Source organism: Symphalangus syndactylus, chromosome X, assembly GCF_028878055.3.
Source record: "Symphalangus syndactylus isolate Jambi chromosome X, NHGRI_mSymSyn1-v2.1_pri, whole genome shotgun sequence".
NCBI lineage: Eukaryota > Metazoa > Chordata > Mammalia > Primates > Hylobatidae > Symphalangus > Symphalangus syndactylus.
The window spans coordinates 126,483,695-126,500,438 of record NC_072447.2 but is presented as its reverse complement, the minus strand read 5'-3'; the positions used below and the strand labels follow the sequence as shown (position 1 = coordinate 126,500,438).

At 42.7% G+C, this 16,744-nt stretch overlaps 1 protein-coding gene across 4 annotated transcripts in view; it reads right to left on the bottom strand.

The window, feature by feature from the left end:
* Positions 1-5,893, bottom strand: part of GRIA3 (glutamate ionotropic receptor AMPA type subunit 3) — a 311,313-nt gene extending 305,420 nt beyond the window's left edge. The window contains exons 1-4 of one of the 4 annotated variants that reach the window (XM_063634906.1): positions 5,813-5,893; positions 5,287-5,344; positions 4,851-4,977; positions 3,489-3,647 (exon numbers count right to left, since the gene is read on the bottom strand). In XM_063634906.1, the coding sequence (XP_063490976.1) occupies positions 3,489-3,647; positions 4,851-4,977; positions 5,287-5,344; positions 5,813-5,862 (394 nt within the window). In that variant the 5' untranslated portion in view covers positions 5,863-5,893. Of the gene's footprint in view, positions 1-3,488; positions 3,648-4,850; positions 5,481-5,812 lie in introns of those variants that run through there. The other 3 variants (XM_055269444.2, XM_055269445.2, XM_063634907.1) reach the window with 3 other exon arrangements.
* Positions 5,894-16,744: the final 10,851 nt, after the last annotated feature.

The window sequence follows — 16,744 nt, the reverse complement described above, 5'->3', positions numbered from 1 at the left end:
AGACACAGGAGGGGACTTCAAGGGAATCGGTGATGTTTCCTGAGGAACCAGGACAGCAAAGCCACACAATGGGACACATCAGTCTCTTGGTGTTTCCATACCCCTGCCCCGAAAGCCTTAGGACCATCAAATCTCTTTTTTAAAGAACAAACATGTAACTTACATGTGTATACATCTCTTTTCATATATATTGATTGTGTGTCTATGAATGTATGTATCCTGAAGCCAAAATATTCACACCATTCTTGGTTCTGGGGTTATCTAGCTAAGTTGAAAAGTAAGGCAGCAAACTATTAATTCCCATGAAATGGGAACATGTGCTTCAAATCAGGTGAGTCTCTTAGATAAACTTCAATCCATCTCTGAGTTGAGATCCCAAATTAATCACCTTTCAAAGCCAGTGTGGCTCTTATTGGCCTCGTAAGACATGGAATAAAGTTGGCATCTGTCTTAAGCAAACCTCTTGGGGGTTGTGCAAAAAAATTGGTTTCTGATGAAGAAGAGTCTTTAAATAACTGATGCCTGGGATTCATCACAAGGAAACCTTTCAAATACATTGTCAGAGGTTGTAGGAGTGGGTGATGTGGAGGGAGAACAGAGAACAGGGACACATACCTGAAGGAATTACCCTTTGTTTATTCTTTGTATATTCGTTTACCGGCACACCTACACCCTAGAAAGTGTGTGCCTGCCTCAGGATTGAGGGTGCAGGAAAGATCATGAGAAGAGATCAATTCTAGTGCTAAGGGAAGTTGAAACTAGGAATTCTGCATAGCAATAAGGGAAAGCTTCTTTAATTTTTGCCAGCCCATTCCATATTGAACCAGATAGGAGAGGTGGTTGGCCAGATTGAGACTCATCTGTGGTTTTCTGGAATTCTCCCTAGGTCTCCAGGGAAGGACAGGCTGGAGGATACAGAGGTTTCTCTTTGCACAATCAGGGCGATCATTTGGAGGAGTGGAACCTGGGGGTCACCTGTCAGGCTCCAGCACTGAACTAGAATTTCATGCCAGTTGGAAATATTTGATCTCCGCTTCCACAAGAAAAAGAACAATCAAAGCCAGGGGTAGAAATGAGAAACACCTCCAGGGCTTCTTTGGTCCCTTGAAATAATTGGTTTCTGCATTCCAAGACTATGGTTAGACGAGTCATCTTTCTCATACTAAGCTACCAGGCAGCAGCTGCCTGGAGACAGCTTTGAGATCTGGCCCCCATTCAATGATTGTGACATTCAGAGATGACTGTTTCAGGGACCAGAGAAGATGACAGCTTTCCTCCTCTGTCTTCAGAGAAAGCAACAGGCAGCTGGATACACAACACTGGTTTCTAGCTATTTTTCCTGCGTATGTCTGTGCATGCATACATGTGTATTTGACATAACTAAGGGCAAGGTCACGTTTTCGTTTTCTTTTTCTTGTTGCCCAGTGAGCCACACTCCTTCTCCCGAACTCTCAAGCCCCTAGCCACAACCCAGCCTTGTAAGTGGAAATGCTATGAATTTACGGTGAGGGATTTTGATCAATTTCTTTTCCTTTCCCATGGTTGTTCTCCTATTGCCCTGAGAGGTAAGGCAATAAGGCAACTCAATACCAATATGGATGACTTATTGCCTTTTCCTAAACCTGAGATTTTCACATGGCAAGAATCATTTCTGATTGCTTCTTGAGTGGGGTTCTGACAGTCCAGGGCTGGTGGGTGTCAATCTGGTTTGACCATAAGAACAGGACCAAAAACCTTGGAAATCAATCATTTCTGAGAAACCAAATGGTTCACTTATCCCAGTTCTCATCAGTGAAAAGACACTGAAGGGAGTTGAAATAAATATTATTTGTTATTAATGATAATAAACCCTGGTAGTTTAATGTATTTAGTTTTAAATCTGTTCTAATTGATATTTAGGAAGCTGCATTTGAGATTCAGCCTCTTGACAAGATCACAGTGCTGCAGGATTAAGAGTCAGATGTGTGTTGTAAATGCTGTGGAGACAGGCTGGGATTACCAAAATAAGAAGCAAAGTATAGACAGACATTTCGTAACTTTCACACTTAGCTGGAATTAATAAATTCCTATTTTTGTCAATGTCAGAAAGCCAAAGAAAGTCAAATATGGAGTATCTCAGAACATGTTCATATAAGGATCTGTATCTTCAGCTAAAATTTTCTTAAAGCTGACAACTGTCATATTTCTTGCAGAGTATGTTACCCCCATCCCCTTGGCCCAAGTCTTCAAGGCCAAGGAACCTGTGCCCTTGGAGAGAGACCCTTTCAATGGTTTCTGGAAACCATGTATCCTTTGAGGCAGAAGGATTTAAAGAAAGTCATATACAAAGTTTCACCCATCCAAACATAAATATCATTTCTCCCTGGGAAGAGAAAGGAAAAAAAACCCAAATTCCAAACTACATCAGCCATAAAAGCAAAGCATATTTTATACCATATTCAGCCTCATTGTTGTGAAAACTTTTAGTGAAATAAGCTTACATGAAGAATTCTCAGTCTTTCTCATGAAACATTCCATTCAAGTAAAACCATATGTCCAACAGGCTATTAGCCATTTAGGTTCCTTTGGTTGTATTTTACAAAATGTCCCCTTTTCAGAGGAATAATCACCCAGTACAACTAAGGATTTCAGAACCGGCTTTGGGCCTGATGAATTTCTTCTCTTTCCATATTCAGTTTTCCTGCTCCAAGCCTCCTCTCCTCCTGCCCCCTCCTTGCTCTAAATTAAGAACTGTGTTGTCTTTAAGGATCATGGGGGTGAACAACACTAGGGAAGGCAGAACTAGCTTTCTAAATCATCACCTGATCACCATTTTCTCCCCTCCCCTCAGTTTGCTAGGCATTCATCGCTTGCAATCAGTTTGTGGTCTTATCAGTTCCTATCAGAGCTCTCTCAGTAAGTAAGGTAATATTCGAGGACAGAAAGAGGCCAGGGAACCCAGCCTGTTCTGCCCCTCAAGGTCACTTGTTTGCAGAATTTCTCATATTTGCTTCCTACACATTAGGCAATTGTCAAATTCAGCTTGTTCCTACAGCCAGGCACTAGCTTTAACAGTCAAGTGATGTACATCCTGAATTGACTCAATCAAGAAGCTGCTGCTTCTTTTTTTAATCTCATCTGAAGAAATTTCTCTGAACAACCATGCTATTTTTTTCTTTCTTTTTTTTTCCCCAGTTAAAAAAAAAAAAAAGACAGAGAGTGTTGGAGAAGGAACACACTAGGTTAGCAGGGAGGAAAATGAAACTTTTGCATCAAACAGTATTTGGAGCAGACTTTTGCCCACTGTCTTGAGTTTTTCCCACTGTCTTAAGCCCCTCAGCAGTATCATTTGGAGTTGATTTATGCAGCATGAAACCGGATGGATTAGAGCCCCTAAAATACCTACTGAAGCAATCATCTCCCAGCACATACATAGACCCTAAGTGCCACAAGAAAGATGCAAATGAGGTCCCCAACGTCCCAAAGGGAGGAAAAGCAGATCTACTTACAAGCATTTGTCACAGAAAAACTATTGGAGGAATCCAAGTGATCTACGTGGTAATTCAAATGGAAGGGCTTCTCGGTGGTGTTCTGGTTGGTGTTGTATAACTGCACGGCAAAGCGGAAAGCGCTGTGCTCCTGCACTGTGTTTCTCATGAAAAGTCCACCTATAAGCAAAGGGAACAGAGATTTGGCTTGTGTTCCCCCACCCTAGGGCCAGTTAGAAATTGGGGAACAATATAGATACCGGATACCTCTCAATGATACTGGGGTGTGGGATTGAGGAGTGATATTCAACCTGTGTGTCTTTCAAGACTTGTGAACTCAGATTTTGGCCAAGAGAAACCTGGCTTTTCTAGACTGAAAAGAAGAGGCTACAGAGAAGGAAGAAGAGAAGAGGGGGCTGTTTTGGGTTAGGACGCTGGAACCAAGAGTGAGACTTGGTTCTTTCTTAGGCGGTAGCCTTCTTTTTTTTTTTCTAGTCGCCCCCCTCCGCCCCCCGCCCATCCGCACAGCTGGTCGTCTTTTCCTTGTGTGAAGGGAAAGGTTGGGAAGAAAAACAATATTGTTCCCCCTGCTACCCCAACTCGTTCCCCATAGCCACCCTCCCCCCGTGACAATACAGGGGGTTGGTTCAGTAATGGCAAAAATTCTAACTTCTAGACTTGTAAATACGACAGAAGCCAAGATAACTCCCTCCAGGCGCCCAGGAGCCGGGCTCCAGACAGACACAGCGGCAATTCATGAATTCGTGGTCTGCGTGACTTCGCCGCTTGCCCGTTCAGCTCCTAGTCTCACCCCGTTGTCTCACCCCCGCCTCCTACCCCATCCACCACCAACGCCTGCTGCTGCCTGGGTCTGGGAGATCCAAAGGGGGCTCCACCTCCCCCAGCACCAGCCTGTCTCCCGACAGCCGGAGACCACGGACTAAGCACCCCGGGCCCGGGTTATGCGCCCTGGCGCGGCCAGACAGTCGGCATCACCCTGGGACAACTTCCAGGAGCTGCACGCACGCCATGGCAAAGTCCAGAGCAGCGAGCCGAAAAGCCTCGACTCTTCACCCCCTTGCAGCATCCCAGCCTCCTGCTCGCCTCCGGTGCTCCTCTCGGCTCGGAAAACCTAGCAGTTCACCCCCACTAGCCCCAGGAGACCCCTCTCTTGTCCCAGAGGCTCTTCAGATGAGCCACCTCGTCCAGGCTCAGATTCCCCCCGCCCCGCCCCCCGCCCCGCACCATCTCTGCCCGGTCCCCGGCCCCAGTCCCAGTTCCCAGGCCACGCAGGACAGGGACCCACCGCAGCGAAAGCCATGCCGGGGCAGTGGGCTCGGGTGAGGGAGAGCCTGGACCGACGGCTGGCTCGCTTGCGCTTACCTATGCTGATGGTGTTGGGGAATCCTCCGTGAGAACGACCCAAAAGCCCCAGGACTAAAAAGAAGACCGCCCGGAGCACGCTTTGCCCCATTTTCTTCTGCCTGGCCATGCTACGCCTAAAACGAAGCTGACAAGAGCATGGGCGCAACTCAGGAGTCGTCAAAATAATAATAGAAACAGAAAAAGAATTCGCTGGCTCTTACACCCCCTCCCCTTAACTTGCTCTCGCTCACTCTTCCTTTCCACCCCACACTAGTCCTCCTCCTCCTCCGCTGCCGCCGCCTCCTCTTCTTCCTCTTCTTCTCTCTCTCTCTCTTACTCTCTCTCTTATTCGCTCGCTCTCTCTCGCTCGCTCTCTCTTCCTTTCTTGCTCCCTCTCTCTCCCAGGATCTCTCACACCCCCTCCGTTCCCCCCACCTCACTTCTGTCTTCACACCAATCTGGAAGGCGGGTTCATTGGCTGCAAGCTGGGTTTGCCAAAGCGATTTCTCTCCCTATGAGAGAGAGAGAGAGAGAGAGAATAAAAAACCTAAAACAGAACAAAACAAGCAAAACACTGAAAAACAAAAATAGAGAAGCAAAAGAAAGAGAACGAAAGAATAAATTATCAAGACAATCTGAGACTCTCCCCGCGCCCACCCCCCCCCCCCCCCGCAAAAGATGGTAGGTCTAGAGGCGGGGAGTGGGGGGGAAGGAAAGAGCGAAAAGGCTCAGTGCCGGTGAATTGGGCTCTTCCAATTGGGCCGGTAGGGGGATATTGATCAAAGTTGATCTGACGTGGAATTAAAGCCGCACACCGCTTAGCTCTACTGCAAACTGCAGCCCCGGACTGCAAAGCCTAGGCGCTGGCGTTTGTCAACACAGGAGATGGATGGGATCAATAGAAATACACCACTCCTAACGTGGATCAACCTTTCAAGCCGCAACCTCCTCCCACCCTTTAAAAAAAAAAGCTGCATTGCCTCTGTGTTTGTGTGTCTGTCTTAAAGAAGGGGGGTCTTAGGAGGGCCATTAGTGTTTACTCCGGAGTCTTTGTAGAGACTCAGAGAAGCAGTTCCCATCACAATGCGCCCGAAGATGCTGCGCATGCCCGGTCTCTGCCGCTCCGCTTTTACAGCAGAGATCCGAGGACTAGTGAGCAACCCCCACCCCCATCCCCGCAGCTTTGGGAGGCGTGTCCCTCCCCTTAAACTAGTGCTGAGGCCGGCTTGCGGGGGCATGGGGTGGGCGGTGCTGGGCAGTGATGGGCAGTATGGGGCTGACTTCTTTGGAGGGCGTAGGAAAAAGTATGTGCGTAGAGGTAGTAACTAAAAGGTTAATGAAAAGGACGCTCAGGCTCACTGACCAAGGAGGAGGGAGGTGTGGGAATGAGCTGGTCTGGGGGTGGGGATTGAAAGTTGAGGTTGGAGAAAACTGTACCTAGCTGCACTGATCCCTTGGTGTTGCCTCTGGACTTAGCCTAGGCCCCTGACTGATGACCTCAGAGGTTATCAATTCTTTCTGACTCTTCTTCCCCTCTGCTCTAAGGCGAGCAAAGAACCTATGAAGTCCTACAGTACAGACCGGATTTCAGTGACGGGTGGCCTTCTCCATAGCATGCTGCGGATGAACCTCCTGGGCTATAGACTCCTCTCCCTAGCCCCTTTCTCCTGCAATGAGGAAAAAGAATCCTCTTTATCTCTCAGGTTTTTCACTTTTACTTTACAGTTACTGTAGAAGGCATGGGTTTTATCCTCCCCACACCTGTTATTTTCCATTTCATATCCTCTCCTCCTGGTCTAAGTGGAACATGAACTTTCCTGCCAGTGTAAAGCGAACTGATATACATCGGGGATACAATTGGGAATATACAGGGGATAGAAGGACCCTGGAGCCCAGCTAGTATATCAATTGCTCCAGAACTTTGGATTTGGCAAGACATAGTCTGGAGCCTGGAACAATGGAACAAAATGGCTTCAAACCAGAAAAATTGTCCTAGGCTCTTCCCAAATTTCTATTCATTCTGATAATGCATAATTTCCTCCCACCCACCACTCATAGAAACCTTTTGTCTCCATTTTGATGTTTCATGGACAGGAGTGAAGGAGAAACTTGAAAGTCTGAGGAGACTCATCTTTTCAGTGGAAGAAGCATTAGGGCAAAGCGGATAGCAGAGATAAGGTTGGTCATCCCCTGCCAAATGTAGACAGGGACATAGCATTATTCAGGAACAGGGGCTTAGGAGGCATACACGTCCAGGTTCAAGTCTAAGTCCCATCACAAACAGGCAGTGTGTGACCTTGAACAACTTTGTTAATCTGAACCCTAGTTCTCTCATCTTCAAAATGGGAATATTAATATCTTTCTTTATAAGGCAATTGTGAAAATTAAGTAAGATAATTGATATGAAAACATCTAACTCAATGCCTGCCTCAGAGAAAAATCAATAAATGTTAATTTCCAAACTCCCTTCCCTCTTTCTCACCTACTGAAAGTGCCCTCTTGTCCCCCAAGTTTCCTCATGCTGTCATCCTCCTCTCTCCTCATATTCTACATAACTTCATACTCTGCTATCAAGTCTATGCCAATGTTCCACATTAAAATCTTTCCATTGTAGCTCCTCAAAAGGCCCGGGAGACAATCTTTACTAAGATTCTAATGGCAGGCAGTGACAATTTAATATTAAAAATGCCACATTTAAAGAACCTCTACTCTGTGCCAGGCACTAGGTGTTTCTCCTTTTAGATAACACAGTTGCATTTTAATAGGAGCCTTCAATGCCTTGTCCCAAAGGAACAACTTTAATGAGGAGGTTTTAGTTTTGATTTCATGTGAGTGAACAATATATTTTGTACCAGGGGAAAGTGACTTTCAGCATGTCTCACTTCACTCCTGAAAGCAGCCAGGTCCCCATCCATGCTTGGCCAGCCGTAAGAGGAGATGGAAGAAAAGATCTGTGGCCATCTTCACTGTCATTTGGCTTGAAGAGTGATGAGGGTGGGTCAGTAACTAAAGATGAGAGGCAGAAAAATATTTTGGTGCCTATGCACTTGAAAACCCTCGAAGTCATGAATGTAAATGCCACCCATCCCTTCCATTGTCATCCTCCCCTGCCCAATACCTTTCTCCCCTCTCTTTTATCTGCTGCCACTCTTTCAATTTTTAGCTGTCAGTGGCAGCTATTGGCAGCAGAGTTGGACTAGTCTCATCTGAGCCAGCAGGGGCACAGTGGTAGACTAAGCATATTGCTGTTGGTTGAAAAGCCTGTATAATACATGCAAATTCTTTAGCAATCGATCCCTCACCCAAAAGAGCAGGGAGACACTTTATAAACTTCAACTTTGATTTTCCAACGAGGGGTTAGAGATTATATTAGCAGCCTCATAGCCACCAGAAGTTGCCAACAAAGCCCCAAACCTAGCTCTCCCTCTGTGGTTAAGAGTATCCCTGCTGAATTTAGGATTACCTGCTAGCCTTAGTAGCTATGATTTGTACTTTTAAATGAGCTCTATGATATAGTTTAAATAGCAAGAAAATAACCATTGCAGTTTTTATCAAAAAGTAAAAAGTGTACTTCTCTTCATGAGCTTTGTGCTTGTTTCAGTCTTGAGAGGTGCCCTTGGATAAGCATAAAGAACTGTTGGCCAGTGGAATTCTAAGAGGGGATCTATACCATACATTGAGCTTCATACTTGCCAACTTCATACAAATCAGGAAAACAACAACAGAAATCATCCTATTTTGTTGGAAGGAAACTGCTATACCCTTCAAAGAAAACGAAACCAAGATACTATATCCTTTGCCTAATAGGAGCATAATTTCCTAACCATTTGACTTGATACCTTGATTTCTTCAACAAACATTTATTGACCACCTACTATATGGCAGACTTTGCTAAGCACCAGGAATGTAAGGAAGCAAGAAACAGTTTCTGCTTTTCATGAATGTCAAGTTCAAAGGAGGAGCAGATGTATTCACTGGCAATGACAATGCAATATGGCAAGTGCTCTGAAAATGGCAAGCACCAGGTACCATGGCAGCACAGAGGATGGTGTTTAAATATCTGAAACAAGGTACTTCCCTTATCCCAAACCCTTACAAACACAAGATAGAACAAAGTGGTTTCTAAGTACCTGTCTTGCTTTTATGTTTGATCATCCTATGATTCCATGAGGTGAGATTATTTTGGGGTTAGAAAAACTGTCCAAACTTTAGCCTAGACTCTAATAAAGGAACTAAGCTAGATACAACTGATTCTTTGTGGCCATCGTTTGCACTGTCACTTCCAGATTATTTGGGAATAATAGAGAGTTTAGCCATATCTGGAGATTCAGTTTGGGTATGACTTCTAAGAAAGCTTAGGTCCTCTGACCTACTTCTCTATAGTTCCATTTTCTCCATTATATCACCCCTCCAGAAACCTCTGTGGAAATCTTCTATCTAAGTGTTGGCCTCTGTGTTGTTAAATAAATCTACATCCCTGAGAAGCTAAAATTTCAGACACAGGCCTAGTTGGAGCTGCTTCTGTTGGAAGTGTATCTATGAGTCAGAGGAAAAACCTTATTAATTTGGATTTAATATGCCCAGAAATTGATCCACCAAAACTTCTAGAAGGAGACAGTTACACCAAGTGAGCAGTGGCTATGGGAGCAATTGTTTATCCTAAATTATTTTCAGATTAGCTTGCTTTTTATACATGATAAGGGTATTTAGAACTCCATGTTTTCCCTGAAGACATCCCCAGGAGCCATTTGGAGGAGCAATTAATTGGAGATGACCTGGTATTTTTTGTACCTCTCTTCCAACACCTTCCTCTCTGGACTAAACACTTTCACACCACCTCCTTTAAGCACCCTTAGGCTTAGTGACCATGCTTTGAATGGTCCGTATCAGTTAGAATACTTCATGCTGCAGACAAGAACAAATCCACTAAAACTGATATAAACACTAAAGGAGACACATTGGCTCACATAACTGGAAGGGCCAAAGGTATGGCTGACTTGAGAATTCATTAGACTCAGTAGTTCAACAATTTCATCAAAAACCTAATTTCTTTTCCTCTCTCCTTTCTGTTTCACTCAAGATGGCAAAATGGCTGTAGGATTTCTTGGCTTCATATCTATGTCACATCATCTTGTATTAGTTGGCAGTGAATCATGTGACTATTCATGATTCAATCTTGTGGCCAGGTAATGTCATGCTTAGGCCTGTATTACCTGAACCAGTAGCCATGACATAGGTGACCAGGATTACGACCCATCTGTGCAGTTTAGTGTAGGGTCAGTCTTCCCACCACCACCAAATTACATGATTGATACACAATGAGGGAGAGAGATATGGAGGTTGGGAAACAATCACAATAACCACTGACATCCCTGTCTTCCTGAAGGCCTGCTCCCTGGGAATTGTGGGTGGTAATAATTTTATTCAAGTGTCTACAGGCCCCTGAAGACTTGCTGAAATGGTTTGTCTTTGGTCTGTTGTAGGTAGACTCCTCAATGGTGAGATCCTTCTGTTACTTTAGTAGCTCAGCCCCTTAAATTTAGTTCAAGATGCATCTGCCTGATATTTTAATTCTGTTCTTAACAGAGTTATGTTATATTGAGAGTGCAGGGTGAGAAACTAATATAGAAATAATTTCTTTTCTAGGCAAATAGGCTTCTAGAGACTTTCAGGTAAAAATCTAGAGATTCCTCCACATTCTCCTCAGGATAAGCAGAGATGTCACTCTACAGACTATGAAACTGAGGAATCAGAGAGGTTAAGTGAATAGCCCAAGGTCATACAGCCATGTGATAAGGACTGGCATTTCTTATCCCTCTAGGGCTTTATTCACCAGACCAGAGTTTCCTTCATGCTGTGATACTGAGGATGTGGATAGAACTGAATCATAATAAATACATTCTGCTGGGATGGTTACATCTTAGCAAGTGATTATCCCCTGGTAGACTCTGAATGGGCTTAAAAACTGTAGATGGAAATCACATGGCTTCAGGACTCCCACTTCTCACAAAGTGACATTCTTATAAGCTGCAATGTCTCTCTGATTGGAAGTGTTAATTTATTGTGAATTATTCCAGGTTATCTCCCAGAGATAATATTGTTGACATTTTTATTAATGTATATAATTTTACCCCTCTGGGAAGGTTAAAAAATGATCACTGGGAAACAGCATAGGCAAGTCAGGGGGAAATTAACCCCCAGACTAAAACTAGCCCCTCCTCCCAGCCCTACCTGGGGAGGGGTTGCATGTTTGAGTAGATTTGAGAGTTCTAGAGATGTTGAGGAATTATTGGTGCCAATTGTTTGAGGAGTTATGCTTTATACTCAACTGGAAAAATTTCCATTTTTTGAAGTACTTATGAAAATTGGAAATTGACTCTGAATTCTGTAACTTACATGACTGGATGTTAGTAACTGAGTCAGCACCATGCCAGATAACATCATATGAAGGCAAATAGACTTTTTCCCCTTTTTTGAGGTGCATATATGTGTGGGGGTGGTGGTGATGGGGTTGGAATGAGTGCAGTACACGTGTTAGATTGAATGAGAGCTCTAATTTTTCACCCTTTCCCGAATCCATATCTTTATCATGGCCTCATAGTGGGCAGTTTGTTTTCCTGCCCTTTAACTTGGCCATGTGACTTGCTTTGGCCAATGGCATGTGGGAAAAAGTGACAGTGCACCAATTTCAGCTTACATCTTAGGAAACCTCACACATATCTGCTTGCCATCTTCAGCTCTGTCAGTGCCATGAGAAGAACATGCAGCAGCTAATTTGCTGGCCCAAGAAAGATGGAAGACATGTGTAGCAGGGCAGCTCCAGTTGACTCATAGACCTACAGTGAGAAGCAGAGCCACCCCAGCTACTACAACCTGTAGCAGCACTGCACTACTAGGGCCAGTCTAGATCAGCTGAACCCTAGCCAACCTGCCCATCAGTGAGGAATAAGTGACTGATGTGGTTTTAAGCCACTAAGGTTTGGGACACCTTGTTGTGGAGCAATAGCTAACTAATACAGGAGGCCTCTGGCCGTAATATATTTCTATGAATGGTCTAAAGCTAGGGTGATCATATATTTTTGTTTGCCCAAGACCATGCAGTTTATGCCCATGGTCTTGGGACAATTATAAGTGCCCCCTTTCACCGGGATAAAAATACCTCAGTTTGAATGCGAATTTCTATGGTCAATCTAGCTGAGACAATGTAGATCTTATATGTGGTTGCTTTAAGGGCCAGATGGAAGACTTGCTATCTGCTTGTCTGCTATTTCCACCTCCTAATTTCTGCTTCCTAATTTGTCAGCTGGGGATTTGAGTTTAGCCATCTTGAGGAATAAGGTATTTTTAACACTCCTTTAGAGGTAGGGAGTTTTGGGTTTCCTGCTTTGAAAGAAAATTTAGAGTATTTAGGGGAATAAAAAGATAACTGGCATTTGAATTTTAAGATACTTGCCTGTGGCTAATTCTTAAAGAGGAATTGCAATTGCTGGTTTTCCTAAAGTTTAATCTGTTATAATCTGTGTGCTGTTGGCATATTCTGTTGAGTCTTTGTGACATCAATTTCATGAACATAATATTTTGAGGAGAAAGAAAAGCATATTAACCACTCCACATTTTCCTGGGCAATTACCCACAAAATTAAAATTGGTAGTTTTATCCTTTGAAAATACAAGTACGCCCTGGTTTAAAAAAATTCAATATGTGGAACTAGAAATTTGGGAGGAGTTTTGTAGTTTACTAAAAGATTTGCCTAAGTTTTCCTTTAAGTAGTGAACTGCTCTTGTGCAATGGTTATCAGTCAAATGTGATTTTGCCCCCTGGAGGACAAGTGGCAATGTTTGGGAGACATTTTTGATCATCATTCCTGGCAGTGTAGGGTGGTGCTACAGGAATTTAGTGGGTAGAGGCCAGAGATGCTGCTCAACTCCTTATAATGCACAAGGCAGCCCCAAATGTCAATAGTGCCACGTTGAGGAACCCAACTCTTATGTATTCAGAATAGGAGTTTTAGAAAAACCAAATAGGTATATACACACCTTTTCAGAAATGTGAGTATTGAACTAGGAATCTGAAAACTTGGATTCTAATCATAATTCTGCCAAAATTACTAGGAATGTGACATCAGGCTATCATTTACACTCTCTGAGACTCAGTGATTTGATCTGTGAATTGGGGATACATCTTATTTATATCTCCAAATAAAGCATTAGAGAGAAAAGGAGAGGGATGAAGGAGGAGGGGGATGAGGGAGGAGGGGGATAAGGGGAGAGGGAAAGATCACTGTTACAATACACTTAATATTGTGGTATTCAGGCTGGTAAAGTTGATTAGCTCAAATCATAGAATTACCAGGAAATGTGAACTTTCTAAGAGTACTTCGACTGCTTTTACTTTTCTCAACATTCTACAACTGAAGAAATTGCAGCAGGGCAGAATATCTGTCACTTCCCCAAATCCAATGCAAAAGCCAAGGCTGTCTGACTTCCTATGCTGCCTTTTTTTTTTCATTAATTCCCCACAAGTTACCTACAGTTCCTGTTACTAGTTATCAGTGCTTCAAGTAATATTATCCTTGTATTATTGTTAATGTTCTTTTTTATTTTAGAGAAAATACTAACCGAGAGGAAGCAGCATTTATGAAACTATCTCTACAGTGATCACCAGAGCTCAGGGTTGGGCAGAAAGCTGGTTTCTGCTGAGCTACCAAACTTAGTTGGACTCAAGGGTGAGAGAGTGAAATGGACTCTAAGTAGCAGCAGGAAGGAGGGAAACTAAGAACAAGGCCCATACAGTGTTCAGAAACTCTTCAGGGCAGACAGGACTGGCTACATAATTTGCAGGGCTTAGAGCAAAAATGAAAGTGCTAGGCACCTTCTTTAAACATTTTCAAGAATTTCAAGACAGAAATGGCAATGCATTAATCCAAGCATGAGCCCTTCTAGTATGGAGCCCTGTGTGACTGCACAGGTCACACTGAGGGCAGTGCCTACTATAGAGAAGAATGGGCCGGTCTGGAGCACCTCCCTCTTCAGTTACTCGGGCCCTTGACTCCAGGCCCCAGGGAGGAAGCTCATTCACTAAGGGCCCTTCAAGGTCCACAGGAAATGAGGCGGCTTCCTCTAGGGAGGTACAAACAGTTCCTCACTGCTTCACCCAGCTTCCCTCAGTGGGTTACCCCAGTCCCAAGAGAAGTTACATGTTACAGAACAAGAGACAATCACTGTATCTTGGCTGGAAACCAGCCAAAGAGTGGTCTTATAGATCCTACCTGCCCTGCTATCTAAACTCAAATTGAGCTCCCTTGAGGGAAGATCATTCCATATACAAAGGCACCACACTGGGAAACTCTTTGTGAGGCAATGCCTTTAAAAACAAAACAAAACAAAAGAGAACAAAACAAAAAGCAAAAACGAACATTTCCTCCCTCTTAATGTAGTGTTTAAGAGCTTAGAACATTATCACATTTTGATAATAACGGGAAAGCAGTGACTCTTTGCCAATTCTGAATTTCCTTTACTCAAATTTCTGGTATATACAGATTAACTTGATACTTTTTCCTGATGATGGCGATGATAACAATGATGATGATGATGAGGAGGAAGATAACAAGAATAATGAAGGCAATGATGATCATAATGATGACAGTGATGATGATGGCTAACATTTATTTCTTACCTCATGCTAGGTATTCTACTAAATGGTTTAAATGTATTGTTTTATTGAACTCTTACAACAACTCTTTGAGATAAGTACTATTAGTATCCCCATATTCCATTCAAACCAAAATTAGAAGCACTTTGAGATAAGTACTATTAGTATCCCCATATTCCATTCAAACCAAAATTAGAAGCATTTCGTATGAACCTTAAAGGAAAGAGACGCTGAAAAGCATCTATTACACAAGAGATGTTAAATGGAAAGAAATTGCGCAGTTCCTATTATTAAAAAGTTAGAATGTGAAAAGTGTCATTGATTTTTCCTTTTATTATAGGATGCTTCCCTTATTGTATTTTTTTGTGAACACAGAATTTATTTTTAAATGCTTTGTACAATGCTTAGTACCCAGAGGCTTCTCAATAAAAGCGTGCTGAGTGAATTAATAAATGAGGGCTGGCTAGGTGCAGTGGCTCACGTCCTAGCACTTTGGGAGGCTGAAGCGGGTGGATTGCTTGAATCCAGGAGTTCGAGACCAGCCTTGGCAACATAGCAAAACCCCTTCTCTACAAAAAATACAAAAGCTATCTGAGTGTGGTGGCGCATGCTTGTAGTCCCAGCTACTCAGGAGGCTGAGGTGGGAGGATCACCTGAGACTGGAGAGGTCGAGGCTGCAGCCAACCGTGATCGCGGCATTGCACTCCAGCCTGGGCAACATTCTGAGACTCTGTCATAAATAAATAACTAAATAAGTAAATAAATATATAAATAAAGGCTTTCGTAGGCTCACTCAAGATCTAAATTTTCGTATGAAATTTCAAGAAAACACCCTAAGCTCTTTAATCATGAATACTGCCAAAGGATTTTGAGAAACAAAATTTTATGGTTAGAGAAGTACACTGTATCTTTATTTCAAGTAAATTATACCTGTGATATCAGCTTGCCCTCTTGATATAGTTATAAACTAAGGCATCATTACCACCACCTTGTGGAAGTTTCCAATAATTGCAGACAAATTACCCAAGTAGAAAGCCATAGAGATCTTGACTCTTGAACCTTACACTTCTCCTCCAACACATTACTTGACTTTTGCTCTAGTTAGATTTCTGGGTAGTAAATTAAAGCAATACATTTATGTGTCCTTTACTTTGAGTGACCTCAAATTCTTCTTGGAATCAGGAGCAGCGTGGTGAAAAAATACATGAATGAATGGAATGTTTACATTTCCAAACTAACCCATTAAAAAATTATAAACCTTTCACTGTCTTTGTAAAGAGGATGAAACTTGAGGGAACCAACTAATTTGGTATTGGAATACACTGTAACTTTATATGTTAACTCTAACTAGATATTTTGCTAATTTTGTTTCTCTGTTTAAGATTTTGTGAGCTCTGTGAGGGGAGGGATTTTTTTTTTTTGTCTGTTCTGTTTACTGCTGTAATCCTAGCCCCTACAACAATGCATTGAATTTAATGGATGCTAAATATTTCTTTTTCAAATGAGTGAATACATGAATTAAGTCAAAAGCAAGATCTAATGATGCTTAACATAATGGTACATACATTAGGAGGAATACAAGGGAGAAAAAGTTTCTGATTACATGGATGAACTGAAAAAGAACAGACCCAAATGCCCTTCTGTCTGGGGGATTAGATTTGGCAAACTCTTAGATAGCAGTGACCATACATTATACTTAGGATAGTGCCTCTTGAGGTGCAGAGGTGGTGGAGAACAGTGGAGGGTGGATCTGGAGAGGGACAAGGAAAGAATAACTTTTCTCTTGTTGCCTCCTCGCTTATAAAACTTACTCATCCTTTCCCTCTTCTTTTCAGTATTTTGTTTGATAAAAGTGATTCGTATATTCTACAAGGTACTTGGTGGAAAGCAGTCCTTGTGTTACTATTAAGGGACAGATAACAGTTGAGAAGAATTGAAGGTCTGAGTTAGTATAATATTTCCTGTTTCTCAAGATTGTGGAAATTGGCTGACTATGTCTGTAGCTGGCCACAACATGGTAAGAAGTTGGGTTGCAAATGCTGAGAAAATGGAAATGGACGTCGGCAATTTGCTTCTATACCTTACAATATAGGCAAACCTTGCTTTATGCAGTGGGCATACATCTCAAAATTTAAGTGGAAAATGAATTTAGATAAATTGAATCCTATTTTAAATCCAGGACAGGTGCTCGCCACTTAAAGAAACCCTGAAGCAAATCATTTTTTGAAGTTAAAAAGTGGGCTATTTTGTCATTTTTGTAG